The sequence below is a fragment of the Grus americana genome, chromosome 5, assembly GCF_028858705.1.
Source record: "Grus americana isolate bGruAme1 chromosome 5, bGruAme1.mat, whole genome shotgun sequence".
Taxonomy (NCBI): Eukaryota; Metazoa; Chordata; class Aves; order Gruiformes; family Gruidae; genus Grus; species Grus americana.
This window is the reverse complement of record NC_072856.1, coordinates 69,050,660-69,070,953: the sequence shown is the minus strand read 5'-3', so window position 1 is coordinate 69,070,953 and position 20,294 is coordinate 69,050,660. Positions and strand designations below refer to the sequence as shown.

Below are 20,294 nucleotides of genomic sequence, written 5' to 3'. Positions count from 1 at the left end.
GCAACGCGCACAAGCAGAAGGGCGAGCTGAGCGCGCTGTCCCGCAGAAAAGCACGCTCGCTCCAGGGGTCTCAGCCCTGTCCTCTTCCCCAGGAAGAGTTTTCAGCTACAGGCGCTCCCTTGCAGGCATTAGTGTGCACGCGAAGGCGTACTTCACGTGTAAATGTGCCTTGGATACAAACCTGGATATTCAGGAGCCGTCTTGCAACATAAAGGAGAAGGACACATCTGCAACCTTCTGAGAGAGACTGTCTTTTCTCTCTTTTTATATCCCAGGGGAACTTTTAAAGCGGTAGAAAGGAAAAGCAGAGAGACATTCTGCTGGTAACAGCGGTCCTGCAGGGCAGGGGGCTGCATCTGAACATCAGCAAGGTCTTTTCTCCTGTGGGTGGTCCATGGGATGGTGGAGGTTGAGGAGAAAGGTGCTTGGGCTTGCAGGGCACATAGAGGAGCCTCTGGAGACTCCCTGAGGACCATCTCCGCTTGCAGCAATTTGCAGCAATGGTCTGAGGCTGACTCGTAGGCACCTCTCCAAGCCACAGCGCTCCTTTTAGGCTGACAGGAAGGCAGTGACTGGACAAACATCAGACAGGAAGACCTGATGTTCTCTACAGCCAGACAGAGGGCTCAACTTGGTCCTCCTCCAGGCTCAGCTTCTTAAGCTGACCCATCCTGTAGTGCTGGCATCTTCTCCAGCCCATCGCTAGGTCCGGCACATGCCTGCCTACCTGCCGTCCGGCTGAGATCGTAAGAGGACCCAGAGGAGGAAAGTTCACAGGAGATTTTCCCCTACTAACCATTAGATACTTGGCTTTCGAATTGCCTCTCAATAGTTGTGGAGACCTACTGTGAGCTCAGAATTAGGGAAGCAGGTGAATGCAGCTAATTATCCCCCAAAACAAGAAAAAAAATTCTTTGTTAAGTAGAGTGCATGATTTTAGAGACTTTAATTTTGTAGGTGTAATTAACTGTAGCTCCAAACTTCTAGCTATTAAGGTGCTCAATTACTAAACTCAGCTTGCAAATCAGGAAGAGAACTTTCTGCTTTAGCATTTGCACCCGCTCTTCAACGCTGTTCCCCAAACTGAAGGCTTGCAGATGGTACTTCCACAGTTTCACTGTAAGGACACTACATAAATCCTGTTACTATCACCAGCCTTACGTACGGAATGATGTTTTTACGTGAGCGCTGCTGCCTGGCTCCCACACCTGATGGAGCGAGAACGAAGCAGACGCCCTGTTAATGAACCAGCACAATGTTTGTGAAAACTGAAGCCCAGAATTCTCCTCTTATTTCCATGCGATGGAGACCTCGCACGTGTTTACAGGTGGAACCCAACAGCTTCCATTCAGCTTTAACTCCATCGCCTGCGACGGCCAAGGCAATAACAATTAGCAGAGACACGAGGCAAGAGCACAGCACGTGCGGAAAGCAGTTTGCTCCGGGCAGCCCCGCAGAGGCGCCGCACTTTCCCGCTAACATCCTGGTCCCCCTCCGTGAGCCACTGTCGTAGTCGTGCGGCATTTCTGCTCCCCAACGCATCTGGCAGCCATTATTTCAGGCAGGAATTCCTAATGGTCCCTTATCCATTTGCTGCTAAAGCGTAAGGAGCAGCACAGGACAGCGGTGGGCCAAGACTTGAGTTTACTGCAGAAAACAGAAGATGTACGTATATCCCAGACTCTCAGTTTAAAAAAAAAAAAAAAAAAAAATAGAATACAGCATGCTACGGCAGATCATTAATCCAAGTGATGTGGTAAAACCAAGAGCTTTTGCAAGACGGAGGTCCAAACCACGCCAGCATCTGCAAAGGCCACTTCTTGGAAGGAAGGACGCAGGACGGATGGTCCCACCAGCTAACTCAGAGCACATTCACCACTTCATCTGCTCCTTCATTAATGCGTGATTTCTGCCCACTCCTGACTTGGCGGGGAATATAGTGAACACCGGTCGGGGATTTTCCAAATGCCTAGCACAGAGTTGCTGACTTCTTACAGCCGTTAAAACAAAAGGAGTTTCTATGTATGCCAACGATAATTGAAAAAGTTTGAGAAACACATGCAAGTTGAATGGCATTCTTAGAATAGATACATAATTACATATTTTATAAACTCACTTCCCAGGGTCTGACAAAATATCATTTTGAAAATAATTTCCATATAATTTGCAAACCAAATATGATAACCTTCTGTGCAAAAATTGGTAAAAAATTGAAGTACTGAAAAGACTGGCAATTACCAGAAAATGTGGATGGAAGTCTCTTGCAGAAAAAATAAAAATAAAAATTTATTTTCACCACTTCCATCTGCAAGAATAGGAAGAATCCTGCCAGATACTTCCCCTCAAACCCATCTCATATTGAACACTGTCTGAACATGAGAACCCAACAACTATATATCGTCAAGTTTCACATATAAATTGTACACAGCTAAAAAAGGAAGGCTTAAAAATAAATGCCGTATCACCGTCTCCAGCCAGCCACTGCCTCTTGGTCCCAGCAGAAACACACTGCAGACCTCTCCCTAAAGAACCAGGCCTGTAAAGCAGAATAAATAAAAACCTTACACTATCTGTATTTAAAATCACAGAACCCCAGACTGGTTTGGGTTGGAAGGGACCTCCCAGCCCATCCAGTTCCAACCCCCTGCTGTGGGCAGGGACACCCTCCACTAGCCCAGGTTGCCCAAAGCCCCATCCAACCTGGCCTTGAACACTGCCAGGGAGCCAGGGGCAGCCACAGCTTCTCTGGGCACCCTGTGCCAGGGCCTCAGCACCCTCACAGGGAAGGATTTTTGCCTCACATCCCATCTCCATCTCCCCTCCTGCAGCTTCAGGCCATTCCCCTTGTCCTGTCACTCCCTGCCCTTGTCACCAGCCCCTCTCCAGCCGTCGGTAGTTCTCTGATCTCACATCCACCCCCATCTTCTGCCTGTCCCTGGTCGGTGCTTTTCCCCAGCAGCCCCGTTGACAGAAAAAACCCAAATGCCTGCGAGTCCACAGCAAATTTCACACACAACGAGTCCAAGGGGCTGCGGCTCCCACAGAGTTTCATGCTGAAGTTTAAACATGTCAATGCAAAAAGCTATGGTGTCTTAGTCTTTTTTTTTTTTTTTTTAACTTTCTGAAGCACTAAAATTGAATGGAAATTAAATAGGAAGGTGATAAAAAGGCTAATGATCAAACGCAGCCCTGCCAAGCCTCCTGTATTTCGCTGCAGAATCACCCATCTGAGACTACCAAAACTATCCCCCCTGCTCTCAGGCAATTAATCTGCAAAAAATATTGCGAGTCTCAGAGAGCTGTAACACGAGAGCAAGCGCAAGAGAGCAGACCGAGGTGCTGGCTGACAAAGAAAATCTATAAACAGGTAAAATGAAGAGAAATCAATTTTCCGTCCTGAATCCCAGATGAGAAAATAGAGATTTTTATGAAAAAGCAGCCGTGTGGTTGCTTTCTTGATAAGACATTTTGGCTGAACAGCTTTTTTTTTCTTTTTTTTTGATTCTGAAGCATCATAAGCTTTGTTACTGCTTGAGACAGCACCTTTCATAGCTGGTCCAACGCATTTCCTGACGGACAAGAGCCCCGCTCGCTCTGAAGGTGCCTGGAGCCTCCGGGCAGGCAGGTTAGAGAGGGATCTGTGATTTTACGATCTGTGATTCTCTGATTCTATGATTTCAGCTGCACCAAACCTCGCAGGCTGCTGGTCAGCTTTGCCGGAGCAGACGGAGGAGATGGTCTGAGAAAGAAACGTTCCCCATGGAAGCACGCTGGAAGTATCAGTCTACCTTTATCCTGCTCTCTTCTACCTCCACCCAAACACACAGCGTGCCAAAAACTGCTGCATCCGCAGCCAGCTGCTTTGCATCTTAAAAAGTCGCTAAATAAGCCTGGATAAGAAAAGTTTGGGAAGACGGAATGAATCCCACATGACCAACAGGCGCTGAGAGACACGGACTTGTTTTCAGAGAGGCGGCCGGAGCAGCCCACCTGCGGCAGATCCCATCTGCCCACCTTGCACAGCACCTTCTGCCGTAACAAATCCCCTAAAAAGCAGCAGGGTGCCCCCAAGGCGGGAGGCGCTGCCCTCCTGCTGCAGTCAGCTCTACATTAAAACCTTGTTATCAACTTCTGTGAACGAGGTCTGCGTCAATCCAGGGAGTCTCACTTGGCTCTTCCAACGAGCAGCCACCAGCATCTTCCCCTGACGACGAGAGCATCCTTCCACCAACCTCCCGTGGCCTGAGCACCATCGGAGTGCCGTCGGAGCGAAGAGGACAATCAGCAGTGGGAGAGAATACAACAGCAGGGCCATCCATACTTTTCATACCTTGTGACGCACTGAATTTTGAACTTCGTAACAGCAGCACTGATTTTAAAACAGCACTGTTCTCATTTGGGGTGTTACCAAAACATCTGGACACTTGGCCAAGTATTTTTCTTTCCTTTTTCTTTTTTTTTAGGGTTTTTTTCTTCCTCCTTCACCTGGCAAAGACTAGACAGAGATCACTTCATTTAAAAGAAAAATGGAAAAATGGCTTGTTTTATAACATGGCTTTAATGTGTGACTGCAGCTGAGAGAGCGTAACTGTGTGCAGGTATTTTGTAAGGCATGGCCTGACCTATGCGCCTTCCCTGGAACCAGCACAGGCTAAACTTCACCTTCTTGATTTTATACCTCCTCATTAAATCGAGAACAGCTACAGAATAAACGGCAGAGAATCAGCACATCTCTCCTTCCTGGAGGAACATCTCTCCTTTGCAAGCAGATCCCGTCTCTCCCCAGCTCCCACCCCGGCCGACTGCACTGCTCACCCCCCACCCGGCCCCGGGTGACTGCCAGAGGGACGCGTTTCATCCATCACCTTCCAAACAAAACCCATGTGAGGTATTTTACTGCTCAAAATCTCATCCAAAATACGTGTGCTGTGAAACGTGGTAGTTTCAGCTAATTGCAGGCGCACCTTCAGCTCGCGGTACTTGTTCACCAGCAGAGCAAGATGAGGGGACGCAGCAGAAGACAAAGTGGCCACGGCCACCTTCAGGAACAGGGAGCAGGTTGGGTTCGGGGAACAGAGGAAAAGATGGAAAGGGAAAAGCAGAGCAGGGGGTGATAAAGCGTTACATTGCACAGGTCTTGAAAGGTCCTGATCTCAAATAACCTGCTGAGGGGTACCCTGGGCAAAGGGGGTGGTGACAGGGGACACAGCCATGGCACAGGGTGGCACGACTCTTTGGCTTTGAACGTGATGCTATAAAATAGAGTTAGGCCTGGGAAACAGGTAATTTATTCCTGTTTAACTTTTGTTTCCTGCAGGGCTCCAATGCCGCAGTCCCAAGCACACCCAGGACCCAGGAGTACGGCGAGACTCCCCCCAGCCCCGCTGTTCGCTCTGTGCATGCTGTCTACGTTCAGCCATCCCTGTCCTCGTATTTGTTTTTCCTTTCCTCCCACCAACCTCCGTGGATCTCAAACTCTCACATCAGGACCCCACGTTCAACACAACGCAGACTTGCTGGTTTTAATACCACATTCCTAGCCCGTCATCCAAAAAAATAAGTCATAAACTTTTCTGCTGTTGATGTTTCTCCTGCAACATCCCAATCTCAAACCAACAGCCCAGACAATTCCCCTCCTTGGATCCTGTTGCATTGCATCTCTACCACCCTGCACCAGTCTCGTCCTTAGCAGAAGATGAAGCCAGCCCGCAGGGGCTCGGCGGCAGAGCAGAGGAAAGGTGTGGTGACCAGCGGCAGGCTGCCACCGGGCACGGCGGGGGCTCACCTGTGGCCGAGGATGGCCGGTGACCAGGCAGGTCAGCTCCAGCGTCTCGCCCTCACGGATGGTGTAGACCCTCTCCGAGTAGCGCTCCTCCTCGATGTTGCACGCCAGGCCCGAGTGCACGATCCGCACGGTGGGGGGGGCTGCAAGACCCAGAGAGAGAAACCAGGTGAGCATCACCACCAGCACCCCGGGCTTCGCTCAGACCCATCTCCATCACGGCAGCCTGGGACCCTCGCACTGCCCCTAGCTGGGAGGAGCGAGGCTGGAGCTGAGTGGTTTCACCGTGCAGAACAGCCTTTTCCTCGCTCAGCATACGCGTATCCGGCGCCAGAAGAGACTGCCACGCTATTTATTAATACCTGGCGATCCCCCGAACGAAACCTTTGCAAACTCATTTGCATTCTGGTTATTTTTGTTCCAATTTCCAAATGAAGTCAGTGTTATTGTTCTTTTTTTATTATATATCTTTCTAAATGTATTATCACAGTCATTATGCAAATGAGAAGCCTTAATTAAACCATTAAAATTAAGCAGGAGAAGCAGTGGGGCTGATGCTACTTCCTTTCAAAGTCAATACCAAAATGCCGTTGCTGTCAGAGGGATCGGGATTTGGACCAGAGGTTAAGTTCAAGCAGAACCCTTACTTTAATTTTCTCGTATATGCAACCTGGAGTACGTCACGCTGTTTTACACGTTGTACGTGTAGGAAAACTGCAATGTTGCTCTTAATACCCCATGTACAAATTACAGCTCTGTTTCAACAGGTCTCCAAAGCATGTTCCTGGCTCCACAATTTTCTTTATTTCTGAACCATAAGAAAGTTGAGTTCCAGTCCTACTGCCAAATAAAGTAACATAAACTAAACAGCAGAAGAGATAAAAAGTAATTCTGGTGAGCTGTAAAGACCCAGTATTTCACCCTCTGTGCACTGCTCCTGTTCAGTGTAAGTGGATACACCTTCGAGTCCTAGCTGAAGTCTTCAATCACAACCAGCAAGCAGAACAGTTAAAACCGAGCCCAACAGGACTCAAAGCCATTGAGTTCCCAGCTCAAGAGCCCCGTGCTGCTGGGAAAACATCCATGCGTTCTCCTCGCCTCCCTTGGAACAGCAGCAACCACCCCCTAAGGCTGCAGCCCCATTTTCAGGGCTCCGTCCTGCACATTGCCTCCCTCTCATGCCAGTCTTCTGGCTCTTTGATCAACTCGCAATTGCTCGGCTAACACCCACCTCAAGTGCTCGTGGCTTTCCTGGGGTGCATGGCTCTGGCACCCCGCAGAATCTCCCCACCAGCATGCCATTGCTGGTTCAACCCGCGCACGGCTCCCACCTGACACAGCTCGTTGGGTTATCAAGTGCTGTACGATGCCTAGAGTTGATACCAAGCCTCCTAATAATTCAAATGTCTGACCCTCGCTCTCCAGAGGCTGAAGAAAACGAGACTCAAGCAAAGGACCCTGAACAGGACTGTGTCAGGTCATCTAAATGAACAGGAAGAGAATAATTATTTCAGGCTGTAATGACTAAGCCTGATATTCCCAGTTACCTTGCATTGCCCCCGTTCATCTCACCCTACTATATTTAGATCATTTTTCAATGTGCTTGGCCGAGGTTAACCTCTTTAGCAAGTGTTTAAGAAATCTGTCCTTGGTGGACCCTCTCTGCAGAGCACCGGCACAGGCAGAAGAGCTCGTGCAGGGAACGGATGTTTCCTGCACTCCTGGTGTGCTCGCACGTCTAACGGCACAAGGTGACACAGGACTGGAAGACGTTCAGATCAGCAGAGACCACAGCTTGGTGGGGCCACGCAAGACTAACCAAGTGAGGACAAGAGCACAAAGCCCCCCCCGTCGGGCATGGTGGCCCAGCAGCTCCAGCTGTGACAACAGCAGCGAGCTCCAGCAGATCCTCCAGCGAGCTCTGCTCCTCGAGCCACCGCGCACCAAGTTTCGCCCTCGCCACTCCTCTGAAGGCAGCTCCTACTTATCAGAGGTGAATACAGGTTAAACACCAATGCATCCCTGCTCTTGGCAGTTTTGTGAGGCCAGCAAAAATTGCTCCCTAGCATCAGTTATTTCCAAGTACAGCACAATAACTGAACATATACACAATGCTCAACCTATGGTCACGTTTAGTCAGACAAGTATATCCACCTGCCTCCCTACACAGGAGCTGCCTCAGCTTTGCTTTCCTACTGCTCAGGAGAACTGTTTCACACGGCGGCACCCTCCCCGTACGATTACACAGCTGGCGCTTTGCAAGGCTAAAGATGCTATTTGCTGCTTCGAAGAAACAAATGGAACCTATCCTGCCCTTGGTACCATCGGTCCAGGCTGCTCTTCCCATGGAGCTCACCGTCCCTCCTGCGAGGACAGAGATGTCCTTGTTTGGGAGTCAGTCCAATGTGTCACGCTCTGACCTTAAACGAATCTGTTGCATCTTAATTATTATGATTTTTTTCCTAAGTAGAAGAGCCACACTAATGCTCGGTGTACTGCGGCTTTCCCCGTGCAAGGAGAGCTGCTCCCCTTCCACATGCCTCAAGAGTTCAATGTCGTGGGACGCGGAGCGTCCTCCTTGTTCTGCCATGCACAGCCGCTGTACAACAGGGCTCTGGGCCATGACTGGGGCTTCTATCATCTCCCACAATACAAATAATAAAATACTGAAATGCTAAAGCAGAGCCACAGAGCAGAAAGGTAAAACAAGGTTCAGCATAGATCATGAGACTTCTGATAAAATTAGAAGAGTCAGCAACATTATGCCAACATCCTGCTGCCTTTTAAATCCATATTACATTAATATTACATTTTCATTCATATTATATTCATATAGCTTCAAATTACATTTGAAGTGTCCTTCATTTTAGTGTCTCCGCCGCTGCTCCATATCCATTAGGTTTGGGAAGGCGACACAGAAAAGAAAAAATACCCCCCCCTGTGTATTATTATGGCAAAAGAATACACTGCTTTAAGAGGAGATCAAACTAATAAAGGAAAATAAAAAATATTCTTACTTCTTTAAGTTTTAAAGTCTTATGGTTCAGAAGACATTGCATAATTATGAAATGTCACCTCCCTCTCCACTGCAGGAATATTCATTACAGTTGCTTCTGAAATATGCCTCCAAGGATTTAATACCAGACGAGACATTAAAGTAATATATACTTGGCATTTATTTTGTTTGTGGCATTTTAGAAGAATTTGTCTTGTGATTATACACAGTAAATATTGCATGAAAGAATCCATCACGGTGCTGTTCCCAGCAACGTGCGCACACGATGCACGGAAAGCTAAGCGTCAGGTCAGACGGAACAGCCGTAACCACAAAACCAAGAACAACCCCGGCTAGCTTCTGCTGCAAAACTGTGCGGCACCATGAGATTTCTTCTCCCAAATGAAAAATGGTGCCAGCCTGACCTTTCACTGTATCTCGTTATACATTGACGCTACGTAGGTCCCCTTTATTGGCTGCTCTTTTCCAGCAATTTCAATTTATTCCCCTTTCCCGTCTCTTGCACACACGTACACACCTACACAAGCAATTGGGTTTCAACTTGCGGAAGTTGCCCAGACAGTATAGACCTGGAGGAAAAAAAAAGTCATAAAAATTTCTGTGAAGGTAAAATTAGAAATGTCCAAAGTTGAACATGTATGCAGGTATCTAGCCATACTTAATAAAGACAAACAAAGGACAAACCAGATGCTGGGATGAATGCTAGCTGACTTCAAAGGGAAATATGCAGAATAAAATTTATTTTCTAAAGCAGTGCAGGAATAAGTAGAAAAGAGTTTTTTTTCAAACCAAGCCGGTCACCCGGAAAAAGCAAACAAGTAAACAAATGAGAGTGAGTCTAGTACTCAGAAAGGAGATGCTTCATGACTTGCAGCATGTTTGTGGAGGTGTGGTGTGAATAAGAGACCTTGGACAACTGGAGTGCTCCATTCTGCCTTTCTATTTAATGTGCTGGTAACTCTCTTGACCTTATTCATAACATTGACAATAATTGGTATTTTTCTAAAGACGCTCAACTCAGCTCTTACTGAAAAACACATTTTCGACGCTGTGTGACTGCAGTGTTTCCTAACTGCTCAAAACAGAAGACATGCAGAATTGACAAAGTATTTATTCACGATTCAGAAGTTAATCTCAAAAATTTCTAGGGCATGAGATATTTGTTTACATGTGACTTTATGACATTGTCAAATTAAAAACAGAGTGAAGGGTAAATGACTTTTTTGATAAGAGGGTTGAACCTCCACAAAAACATGCTCAGCTGCTCAGCCTGCCAGTGGCAGCTGGAAGGTGAAGCCTTTCTCCTCCTTTTCCACGTGTCCCCAGCCAGCTCCACCGTTTGGTATGTGCTGGGCCACCCTGGAGCTACGTGCCTGGACTTGGATGCATCAGACCAAGAACAACAAAGAAACAGCACAAAACCTTTGCAGGAGTTTGCTCTCGTGCTCCACCAGCTTCAGCCTCCGGCAGCTCATGGCAATTAGCAGGACAGCAGAGTACGCCGGCTCATGAGATGCAAGTGACAACTTTATTGCTCAAAATCGCTTTAAATAAGAAAGAAGTCCTTAAAAGAGACAAAGATCTCAGCACATATTCATGTCTGAAGAGCTATCACTGTCTTTTCCCTCTCTGAACCGGAGCACGCCTACCATTCCAGAAACAGATACCAACAGACGGAGACCCTGCGCCGTAGGTAGAAGCTTTTAATACCTGCCCAGCAGGAGGGACAATAAACAGCAGTGTAATGAGTTGCGAGGGGGGGGGAATCTATCTGTTCCTAGAAACAGCATTATGGTTCCTCTAACTCAATAGATACTCTGCCGATAAGCTTTGTAGTGTCAAAATTAGGTCAGGCTGTGACAGTAGTATTGGGAAGCGGCACTGTGATTTAATTAGCTCGGTGCTGTCTTATGTTAGTGCTATCAATCAAGGAGGCTTCCCGAGCTCCAGAAACACAGTTTAACTCACAGGGATACGGGCGAGCATCAGGCAAGGGGCAAAAATCAGTCCAGTCAAAGAGGGGAAAAAGTTAACTTCATCCTTCTCTTGCTAGTCTGGGGAGTAAGGTCAGCTCAGCGTGGCTCAGAAGAGGAGAGCACACGATAGATGCTACCATGTCCGTAAAGTGAAAAGTAGGAAATATTTAGTACTGGTACATAGGAACCTTTTAAACTACGGACCTCGTTCTGCTACCACTTACCTACTAGGGCTACTGAAAGCAACATATAGCCATAATGCTATTGAAAAAAAAAATTAAAAAAAAGAAATACTAAAGAGAAGCTATTTAAGTGTTTTAACAAAACATAGTAATTCCATAAATTTCCACCAGAAGACCTGTGCTTGCTCGGTAGCACTTTGCACGGCACCGGGAACGTCACAACTGATTTCAAACGGCCCTTAGGAGGGCGAGCCCCTCGTGCAGATCAGCGTCACGCAGCCAAAGGCATCCTGTGCTGGATACCTGGCATTTGCCTCAGCTGGGACCCAAAATGAAGAATGTAATCAAAATCCTGAATACTTATTTAATAAAAACTTGTTGTATAATATTTCCCATTCCTCACTTCCCCCACAGAATACTACACTTTTTAAAAAAAGTTTTAAAAAGCTGGTCCAATAATAAATTTATTAGTGGACTGAATATCGCCTAACCTCCAGTTGGAAAAGAACACCACAAATCCCACGTTACCTGCAGCGCAATACTCTAAACTCTGCACAGATGAGAATTATTGCCACAGGGCAGGGCATTCATCGTGGCAATACCACCGAGATTCCCAGTCACTGCATTTGCAATTAGTAAAATTAAGAGCTGATATGAGTATGGGAAAACTTAATTCTGAGAGTTGCAAATACCTCTGCAATTACTTTAAATCTTCTCTTCCTAAAGAAAAAAAAAGATTATTTCTTCCTTATTCTGCTGCAGAACTGCATGGAAATCACTGGGGGCTTCACTCTCGCTAATTGTTTTTACCCGGAATGGCTCCGGATGCGGAGCATCGGTGTAAAACCGCAGAAGCGATAAGCAAACGATGCCCTGCAGCGGAGAGGCAGAGCGGCTGAGCCCAGGGTCAGCGGGGAAGGCCACCACCCCCCGTCCCCGAGCTCTGAGGCCGTGGGGCAGGGGGTCAATCAGCTGCAAACAGCGTGTGGGACCAGGGACCCGAAGGAAGCCACGCTCGGATGCCATGAATTCCCGGTGCTGCTGCTCAGCAGGAGGGAGAGCTGATGAGTAAAGCAGGAGCAACCGCGTCTGCTCTTGAACCTACATCTGCTCAAACCGTGCCGGTCCCTTCCGTGGCTAACGCAGGAGGGCACGTACAGCGATCGCGGAGTGACCAAGCAGAGGCGGGCCTGGAGAACACCCAGTTTTCCCAGGTGTTCTGCACATAGACACGGATTTGTCCCGCGTGGATCCTGCTGCAGGGTTGGGATAAATATTTTCCTGGAGGAGCAGCATTTTATTCATGACAAATACATTCTACGTTTTCCAGCAGAATCACTATGTGTCTCCTATTTCACACACACACATATGTATATATATATATAATTTCTAATTATATTTTAAGTAATCCTGCAAGTTCCACAAATCGTGAAGATCTTACCATCGCTCGGACTAAAGGAAACCATTACAGACCCTGAGTTCTGATATTGTTCAGAGTTTAATTCTCTCACCATTATTTTCCAACAAGGTCTCGACCAAATCTCTGTGTAAGTGGAACTTTTCACCAGCAAATAACTGTGGCCACAGATAATTACATTAGGGAGGAACTGTAACACTGAGGCTCTCCACACCTGGCAGCAGCCCCAAAGCAGATGGCTTCCACTCTAACCGGTGCTGTCTCAGCCTTCAGTTAATTACGGGAGCACAAATATAGAGCATCCTTTGCGGAAAGCTCTTTCCGTGTGAGTTTGCTACGAAACTCAAAAAGGAAATAGTTCCGAAAAACATGAGAACTTGGTTTCTAGTTTACCTCTAACCATTCAACAACTTGCTGCTTATTCCTCCCTCTGTGTTTATTTGCCCTTAAGCATTTATCCTCGTTTCGCAGTACAAAGCAAAGTTGGTAAGTAAAGCTGCTCTCCTCATGGATGAATTGAAAAATGAATTGAAAAGACCCAAAAGAGCCAGGGAAGACCCCAAGCTAGATGAGCTGTCAGTCTCTTCTCTGCCCAGCCTGCCAGGACAGCCACCGCGTCCACCCAGGTGGGAGAGCTCAGCTTTGAAAGACTTCTGTGCAATCCCACCCACCACCCGTATTTCTGCACGTGTGGGTGCAAGACACGCTCCCTCTCCTGGAATTAACTGATGTCAGTACATATTTTTTTTTTTTTTTTTTTTTAAGGATTTTTGTGGATTGTCCTGGAATATCAGAGATACCATCACATATCAAAGAAAACCCTCTTCCTGACGCATACGCATTTCTTGTACTACCTCCGCCTCTTTCTACCTCAGCTGAGCCATCGGAGAGACCTCACTGCGATACCAGCTCCGCTGCCACTGCCACAGGAGCACAGGGCTACCAATGCAACTGCCGTTCCCGGGTCACGATCGTGTGTCCCCACAAAGGCAAAGAATTAAGAATAATTTCCTCTACGCTCTTGCAGGAATTCATCTCCTGACTTACCTCTTGCTCTTTCTTCCACCCATCACAAGGTCAGCTAATTCAATTCGAGCAGACGGACTGCTCTTCTCCACGCTGCAGGACTGCTGGCGTGCACGCTTCCCGGTGAGATTTACAGATTTTGGTTACTCTCCCAAAAGACACGGGAGGACGAGATGGGTACCTCCACTTCAACCAGCACTGCACATCAGACATACTCACAGCAACGGTCTCTCTCTTGACCTTGGAAATAAAAACTGAATTGCCTGGAGTATCAGCACTGAGAAAAGATACCTCTGGGACAGGACTTCCAGGCGGATTTCTAAGGAGGAGTTTCTTTGTTTTACTTTAAAACTAGGTCCTCACTACAAGTAAGAAGAAAGTCATTGAGATACACTGCCTTGTAATTCTTGCTTCTGCCTGACACCCTTAAACTGGCAATAAAAGCTTAGCACAACAGTCACGTTTTCCAATGGCACAGAAAGCGCGTATTCCATGCTTTCTGTATTAAAATAGCAGCCTCTGCAATTGGCACTTCTAAATTTCCCATCCTCTTACTCCAGCATGCTCAGAGAATGACACTGTCGTGATTTCATGGTTAGTTCACAGCGTGCCAGGTTGCTGCATCCTTTGCACACAACAAACATGGCATCTTTCCAAGATCGCACTGATTTGGGGGGAATCGTAAAGAGAAGCGTAGAGGGAAACCTTCCTACACTACATCTTCCTCCCTGAACTGCTCTTCGAGCAGTTTGCAACCTACAGATTGCAGGCAGCGAGTTCAATGAATCTTCTAAAATAAGCAAAGAAATGATCTGCAAGTGACGGGCTTAATTGAAGCAACACTTTGTTGTTCCTGGCATCACAAAACAGATGATGTTGCCAGACCTGTATCACCAGTATTATAATCTAGCAGTAAACACGTCTCACTTAGTTGGCTGTTCTGAGCGCGCAGTAATACGTTGACTTTCCCCCACCTAAAATGGTAGACACACATGCAATCAAACACATTAAAAAAAAATCACCTCTCCAAAATGAATCCTGAATTCTTAACCATTACTCCCATTTGCACACTTGGACAAAACACCTTTCAGAAATGTATTTTAACCAAGGAAACTCTGGCAGCACAGTTAATGACAAACAACACCAAGGAGATGGATTCAGCCCTAAAACGGCACATACATCCAATGCTACAGAAATTAGCCACAGGTCCCAGCACAACATGGCGAAGGTCACATCCCTCCTAGGAAACCTGAAATTTCATTAAACTGAGACTGTGATGGAGTAGAGGTGTGGGCAGGAGGGAATCAAGACCCATGGCAGGAGCTTTGGCAGGCACCAGACCTTGCCCAGGACCAAGAATGTTCAGAGCAGGCCAACTCTGGACCTTCTTCCCATGCTCCAAGTAGTTTCTCCTGTCCCACTGTAACAACCGAAGCTTCGTTTGCTGCTAGCACAAGCTGGCAGGGAAGTAGCTTGCCTCCAGCTCCCATCCCCTCTGCAGCCAAGCACAGCAGCGAATGAAGCAAGATCCACTGGGATTCGCTCTGAGGTGCACGGACGCCTGGACCTATTAATTTGACAGTGCCACTATTACACGACACCTTGCTCAAAGCCACGCTGAGGTCCATGTCACGGCACATCCATAATAGGGCACTTGCTGATGAACCAACGGAGTGCAACCAAGCAGAAGGAAGTTGGGGCTGGCATCCAGTAAGAACATCAAAATGCCCTTCCCCAGGCCCGTGCTTTAACATAACGCCAGGACGTAGTGAACCAAAAAATCGCTGTCTGCTCCGCAGACCTGTATGTACCTCCAGGATCCAGGATGGGGTCAGATGGGTTTAGGTGGAAAAGCTCCAAGCTCCAGCATCCCTGGAGCTAACTGAGCCACTGGAGCCCAGCCCAGCCCAGCTTGCCATCATGAAGCACAGCTTGGCAGCGTCAACACTTGGAAGAGCGATACCCAGCAATGCATGCCCAGCCAGGGCACCTCACTGGGAGGACCATATCTGTGCTCCAACACCTGCAGATGGGCCATGGGCATCTCATTAGGATAAGGATGGAAATACTGAAATGGTGCAGAGCACTGCTTAAACAAACTGGACCATGCTTGTATGGGAGCTGCTGGGTGCCTGAACCACCAGCTGTGGGAGAAAAGACAGACCAGAAGGGTTGGCTAGAAGGAATCCTAGAATCATTTTGGTTGGAAATGACCCTTAAGAACATCAAGTCCAACCATTAACCTAACACTACCAAGTCCACCACTAAACCATGTCTCCAAGCTCCACCTCTACGTGTCTTGTAAATCCCTCCAGGGATGGTGACTCCACCACTTCCCTGGGCAGCCTATTCCAGTGCTGAGCCCAGTGCTGCCCCCAAAGAGCTCGAGGACTATTCCCAGAGCTCCTCCTTCCCTTGCTCATGCAGGCGCATGGGGTGGACAGGGCTCTTGGCCCCACAGGGCTCGCAGAAGCAGAAAAGCAGGTGAACCTCGGCTCAGAGCACTGCCACAATCAGACTTCAAACACACACACAGCCCTCCTGCCTCCTCTGAAAGCCAGGTGCAACGTTTGACTTCTCACCCGCCTAGGCAAAAACAACAAAAATACACTTCACGAGGGTGTCCCGAAGCAGGAGGAAGCGCTGTAGGTTCTACAAAACCCAGGCGACCTGCCAGCAACAGGGATCACGTTGTCCCGAAAAGAGCCTGTTCTTGTTTGGCTCAGCAGTGAAAGTTTCACTAAATGCTGTACAGACGTCAGAAAGGGTTTTGGTTTAGTTTGCTGACTGAAAAAAAAAAAAAAAACAGTTTAATATTAAAGAGGAATTTTAAAATACATAACCTTACATGAATGCAAATGAAAACAATGCTGCTTTATAGTGTTAAGCAAGAATAAACAGCTTTTTAAACACCAATTTGCATTTCTTGTGAGATAGCACAAATCTGTCCCAGTGAGCAGGGACTATCAAGAAAACAAACCTCCTTTCAGGAAGAAAAACGATTTCTTGAATTAAAATTGTGTTTCCTGTACTTCAGTGTCTCACACCTAGTTTTCGCATCTTTGTTTTGAAACACTGGGTGTAGGAGTAACTGCTGAATGACTGGAATATGTTCTACTATATAAAGCCAGAAACCTATTACATCAGACTTTATATATTCCAGGCACTATCAAAACTTGTGCAATTCCTTTTAGCTTCAGTAGGGAAAGAGTAACACAGTTAAAAGACAAACACCACACCGCAACTCAGCAGAAGGACCAAGAAAATTACTCATTTTTCTATTAGCTCCTGTTCTCCAGGATTTTAACAGTTGTCTGGACCCACCCCAGCATGCACCCCCAGCCCTGGGGGTGGGATGGAGCCTGCAAACCCCGAGCTGCCACGGTGCCCAGCACCTCCTCTGCCCAGGGCTGCACAGGATAAGCAGGATTAACCAAGCACGTGGGTGTTGGTCTCTTCTCCCAAATAACTAGCAATAGGAGAAGAGGAAAGGGCCTCAAGTTGCGTCAGGGGAGGTTTAGATTGGATATTAGGAAGAATTTCTTCACCGAAAGAGTGGTCAGGCATTGGAACAGGCTGCCCAGAGAGGTGGTGGAGTCACCGTCCCTGGAGGTGTTCAGAAAACACGTAGACGTGGCACTTTGGGACCTGGTTTAGTAGACATGGTAGTGTTGGGTTGACAGTTGGACTTCATAATCTTAGAGGTCTTTTCCAACCTTAAAGGTTCTATGATTCATTGATTCTATGTTCTTACAGCTTGTGACCTCTCTTAGCTCAGCCCCAAACACCGAGTGTGGGGAATAAAAAAAAAAAAAGTTATTTATAGGAACTTGTATCAAGCAACTATCTGAATTAAATAATAAACCCTCAGTTTATTTGTGCACAAGGTTGTCAGGTTCTTGTGACTAAGCTCAATCCTCCCACTCCCTGGAGAAGTGGAGCCTTCTTGCTGCTCCATGAGGAGAGAGGGATCAGGCTTTCGGGACAGAAGCATTGCCCGAGGAGAGCAGCAGCATCGCACACAACCCACCAATACCAGTGGCCACCAAGAAAAGCTCCCCAGTGCCCAAGGGTGGCAGGTACAGGACCTCACAGTGCAACCTGACCATCACTGACCCCACCACAAGCCCACCAGCTCTGAGAAATGGCATGAGGGAACATCAGAAATAGTATTTTCCTATTACTGAGACTTTTAAGAGTGTGTTTCTTGTTCAGAACTTTTCATCAAAGTGCCCATCTCTACCTGATTTGTATTTATGGGGTACTTTAACACTGGCAAAAAGACAGCGATAGCCATGACTCATTTCACATATACAGAAGTAATGCATCCCCTGGGAAGAGGACCCAGAGCAGTTATGGAAATGCCATCCTTGGAGGCTGAGGCCTTGGTAGATGACACCATGGCTGGCCTGACCTAGGGTTGGTGACAGTCCCACTTCAGGTGGGAGGCTGGACGGAAAATCCCCAGAGCCAATTCCAACCAACACATCCATCACTGTGATTCTCCCCCAGATCCTGAACTGTGCCACTAACAACAATTAAATGGGTTATTTTCATCTTCAATCCTTAAAAATGAGCATGAACAAAGTAGAGATGTTTTCCCTCTCTCAGTGGTATAAGATTACACTACGCAGAGCCATGTATTTTTATAATCATCATAATTTCCGGGGGAGTTGTACACCTAAAGCTTACCAGCCCCTGCTCCACTTTATGGACCACCTCTATGCTTTGTTTGCTCTGAACTGATTTATGCCCGTTGTGCTACGGGGTTGCAGGAGCTGGGTCCATCCAGGAGCAGGCTGATCCCCAGAGATTGTAAACACCAGCACTGACTTTACCTGGAGAGAATAAAAAGCATAATCTCATTCTTGACCAACCTATTTTTCCAGCTTCCCTGGGACAGGGGGAATATTGAGACTGAGTTTCCCCGGGGCAAAATATAACAAAACCTGACAGCAGGAGCAGGATTAAAATATTTATGGGGGATACAGAACGGGAGCAGGTGGGAGAAAGTATGAGAACATGCATGGGGAGATGAGGGATTCAGCAGGTGAACCAGGTGCTGCAACCCTCCTAGCCAGAATAATCTTCAAAACCCATTTAAGGGGTCGGAGCTGAGAAAGGAATTGTAAATGTGCATTTTCTTGTGGTTTTTTTCATTCCTGCCTTGTACTGGTCGTTGGCATGATTTCCTCAGAAGAGACACACAGCCTTCATCTCCTGACCTTCCTCGGGAAACAAGCTCAGAATGAGACCCCACGAGGTCTGAGCTGGGGGAAAAGCATGTTTAACCTACAGCAGCCCTGCAGAGAGTCTGCACCAGTCTGGGGAGAGCAAGTCAACTGGCCAGATGCCTCCACTCGGTCATGGCTAGTGCAGCGACTGTCAGGACCCACAAAGCACAGCACTCCACCCCCCAACCACTTCGGCTGCAAATGTGCTTAATATTTGCTTAATGTTCAGCCATGCAGCGACAACTACATCTGGCATTTAAAAAGCTGGTAACACCCATTTCAATCCCTTTGCAACGGACAAGCTGATTTGCCTAAATCACCCCTGTTTCCTTCACGGGGAACAGAAGGGGGGGGGTTCTGCCAGCCCCAAGCCTTTTCCTCCTGTGAAGGAGATCTGGAGCACCGAGCTGTGATTGCGTGGGAGCCTTTCCAGGCAGCCCAGGAAAGATCCTGCCCATGGCATAAACCAACGCATTTCCAAATTTTGGCCAAAGCATGCCATGAGACCAGAGAAGCAGAAGCAAGAGCGCCTGGTTTCCTTCCCTTTAGGAAGTCACAGGTTGTGCTGGTACTGAAGAGAGCTGCAGAGGAGCACTTAAAACAGAGAGGACAGAGGTCCTCAAATGATGTTTGATGCTCTCATGATTTTTCTGTGCCAACTGCCCACACGCGACTATCAGCAGCACAGACCCACCACCCGGCCCACTTGGAAGAGCTACCAGGAGTTAAGGAGGAGATGTTTAATTTTTCCCAGTTTCCAGTGACTCGTCCTCAAGGGAGAGGCTCTGTATGGGCCAAGCTCTCACTGAAGTTCTCCTGACGCTGGGGAATGTATAACATCTCTCTGTCAGTCAGCTCCTGCCCTCTCACCTTTGCAATTCATTGATGTCTACTAGGAGGTAAGATTCATTCATGGAAGAAGTACTGTTAGGACAGTAGGACAGTACAAAGGACATTCCTTTGTGTTCAACCCTCTATTTCCACAAGACCCAGCAGCTGAGCAGGCTTTGAGGCTCCTCCATCAAGCCTGCTTCAAACTGACCCAACCCTTTCATCATGAATTGAGACTTGGATTGACAGACAAACCAGCAGAAACAAGAATCACCTCCCCATAGATCTCATTTCCTTGGGAAGCCCAACTAATGGCTTGGTATTGAAGTGCCATTGAGTACATAACTTGCTGCGGGACGCCGGACTTGTCCGGGCTCGTTGGTTCCAAGTTCAGAGTCACTGTGAATTGGCAGAAATTAGCGGGGTCTGACTGGAGCGAGAGTGCGGATTGAGCAACGTGCTGGTCTTGCACTGATAAGCACCGGACCTGAAAAAGGCAAGGGATGAGCAAGTCGCTCATCTTGACAGATGTGGTGCCTGATGGTCTACTCCTCAATCAACTGAGTGACGCTCAGGGTGAGGGGAGGCTTCACAGCCTGGTGGTACTTCGGTAAAGCTACTCTGTACCGCACGCCTTCATTCTCTACTACTCCTCCCTTGATCAACAACGCAACAAGCCTTGTTGAGGGCCAGTCAGCACATGATACTTGACTCAGTCCGACCTCGCCAAAAGTGTAAATCTGGCATTTAGAATCCTCTATTTTGAGGATGAGAACTCCAACTACTCGGATGGGTCAACAGGCCTGGACCCCTCTTCCCCTCAAGCAGGG

General features: G+C 47.6%; 1 protein-coding gene across 1 annotated transcript in view; it reads right to left on the bottom strand.

Annotated features, from left to right (window-relative positions):
• The window catches only part of MDGA2 (MAM domain containing glycosylphosphatidylinositol anchor 2), a 391,532-nt gene that overhangs the window by 248,231 nt on the left and 123,007 nt on the right, over window positions 1–20,294 (bottom strand). The window contains exon 3 of the mRNA XM_054827962.1: window positions 5,786–5,925. Coding sequence (XP_054683937.1) covers window positions 5,786–5,925 — 140 coding nt within the window. The remainder of the gene's footprint in view (window positions 1–5,785; window positions 5,926–20,294) is intronic.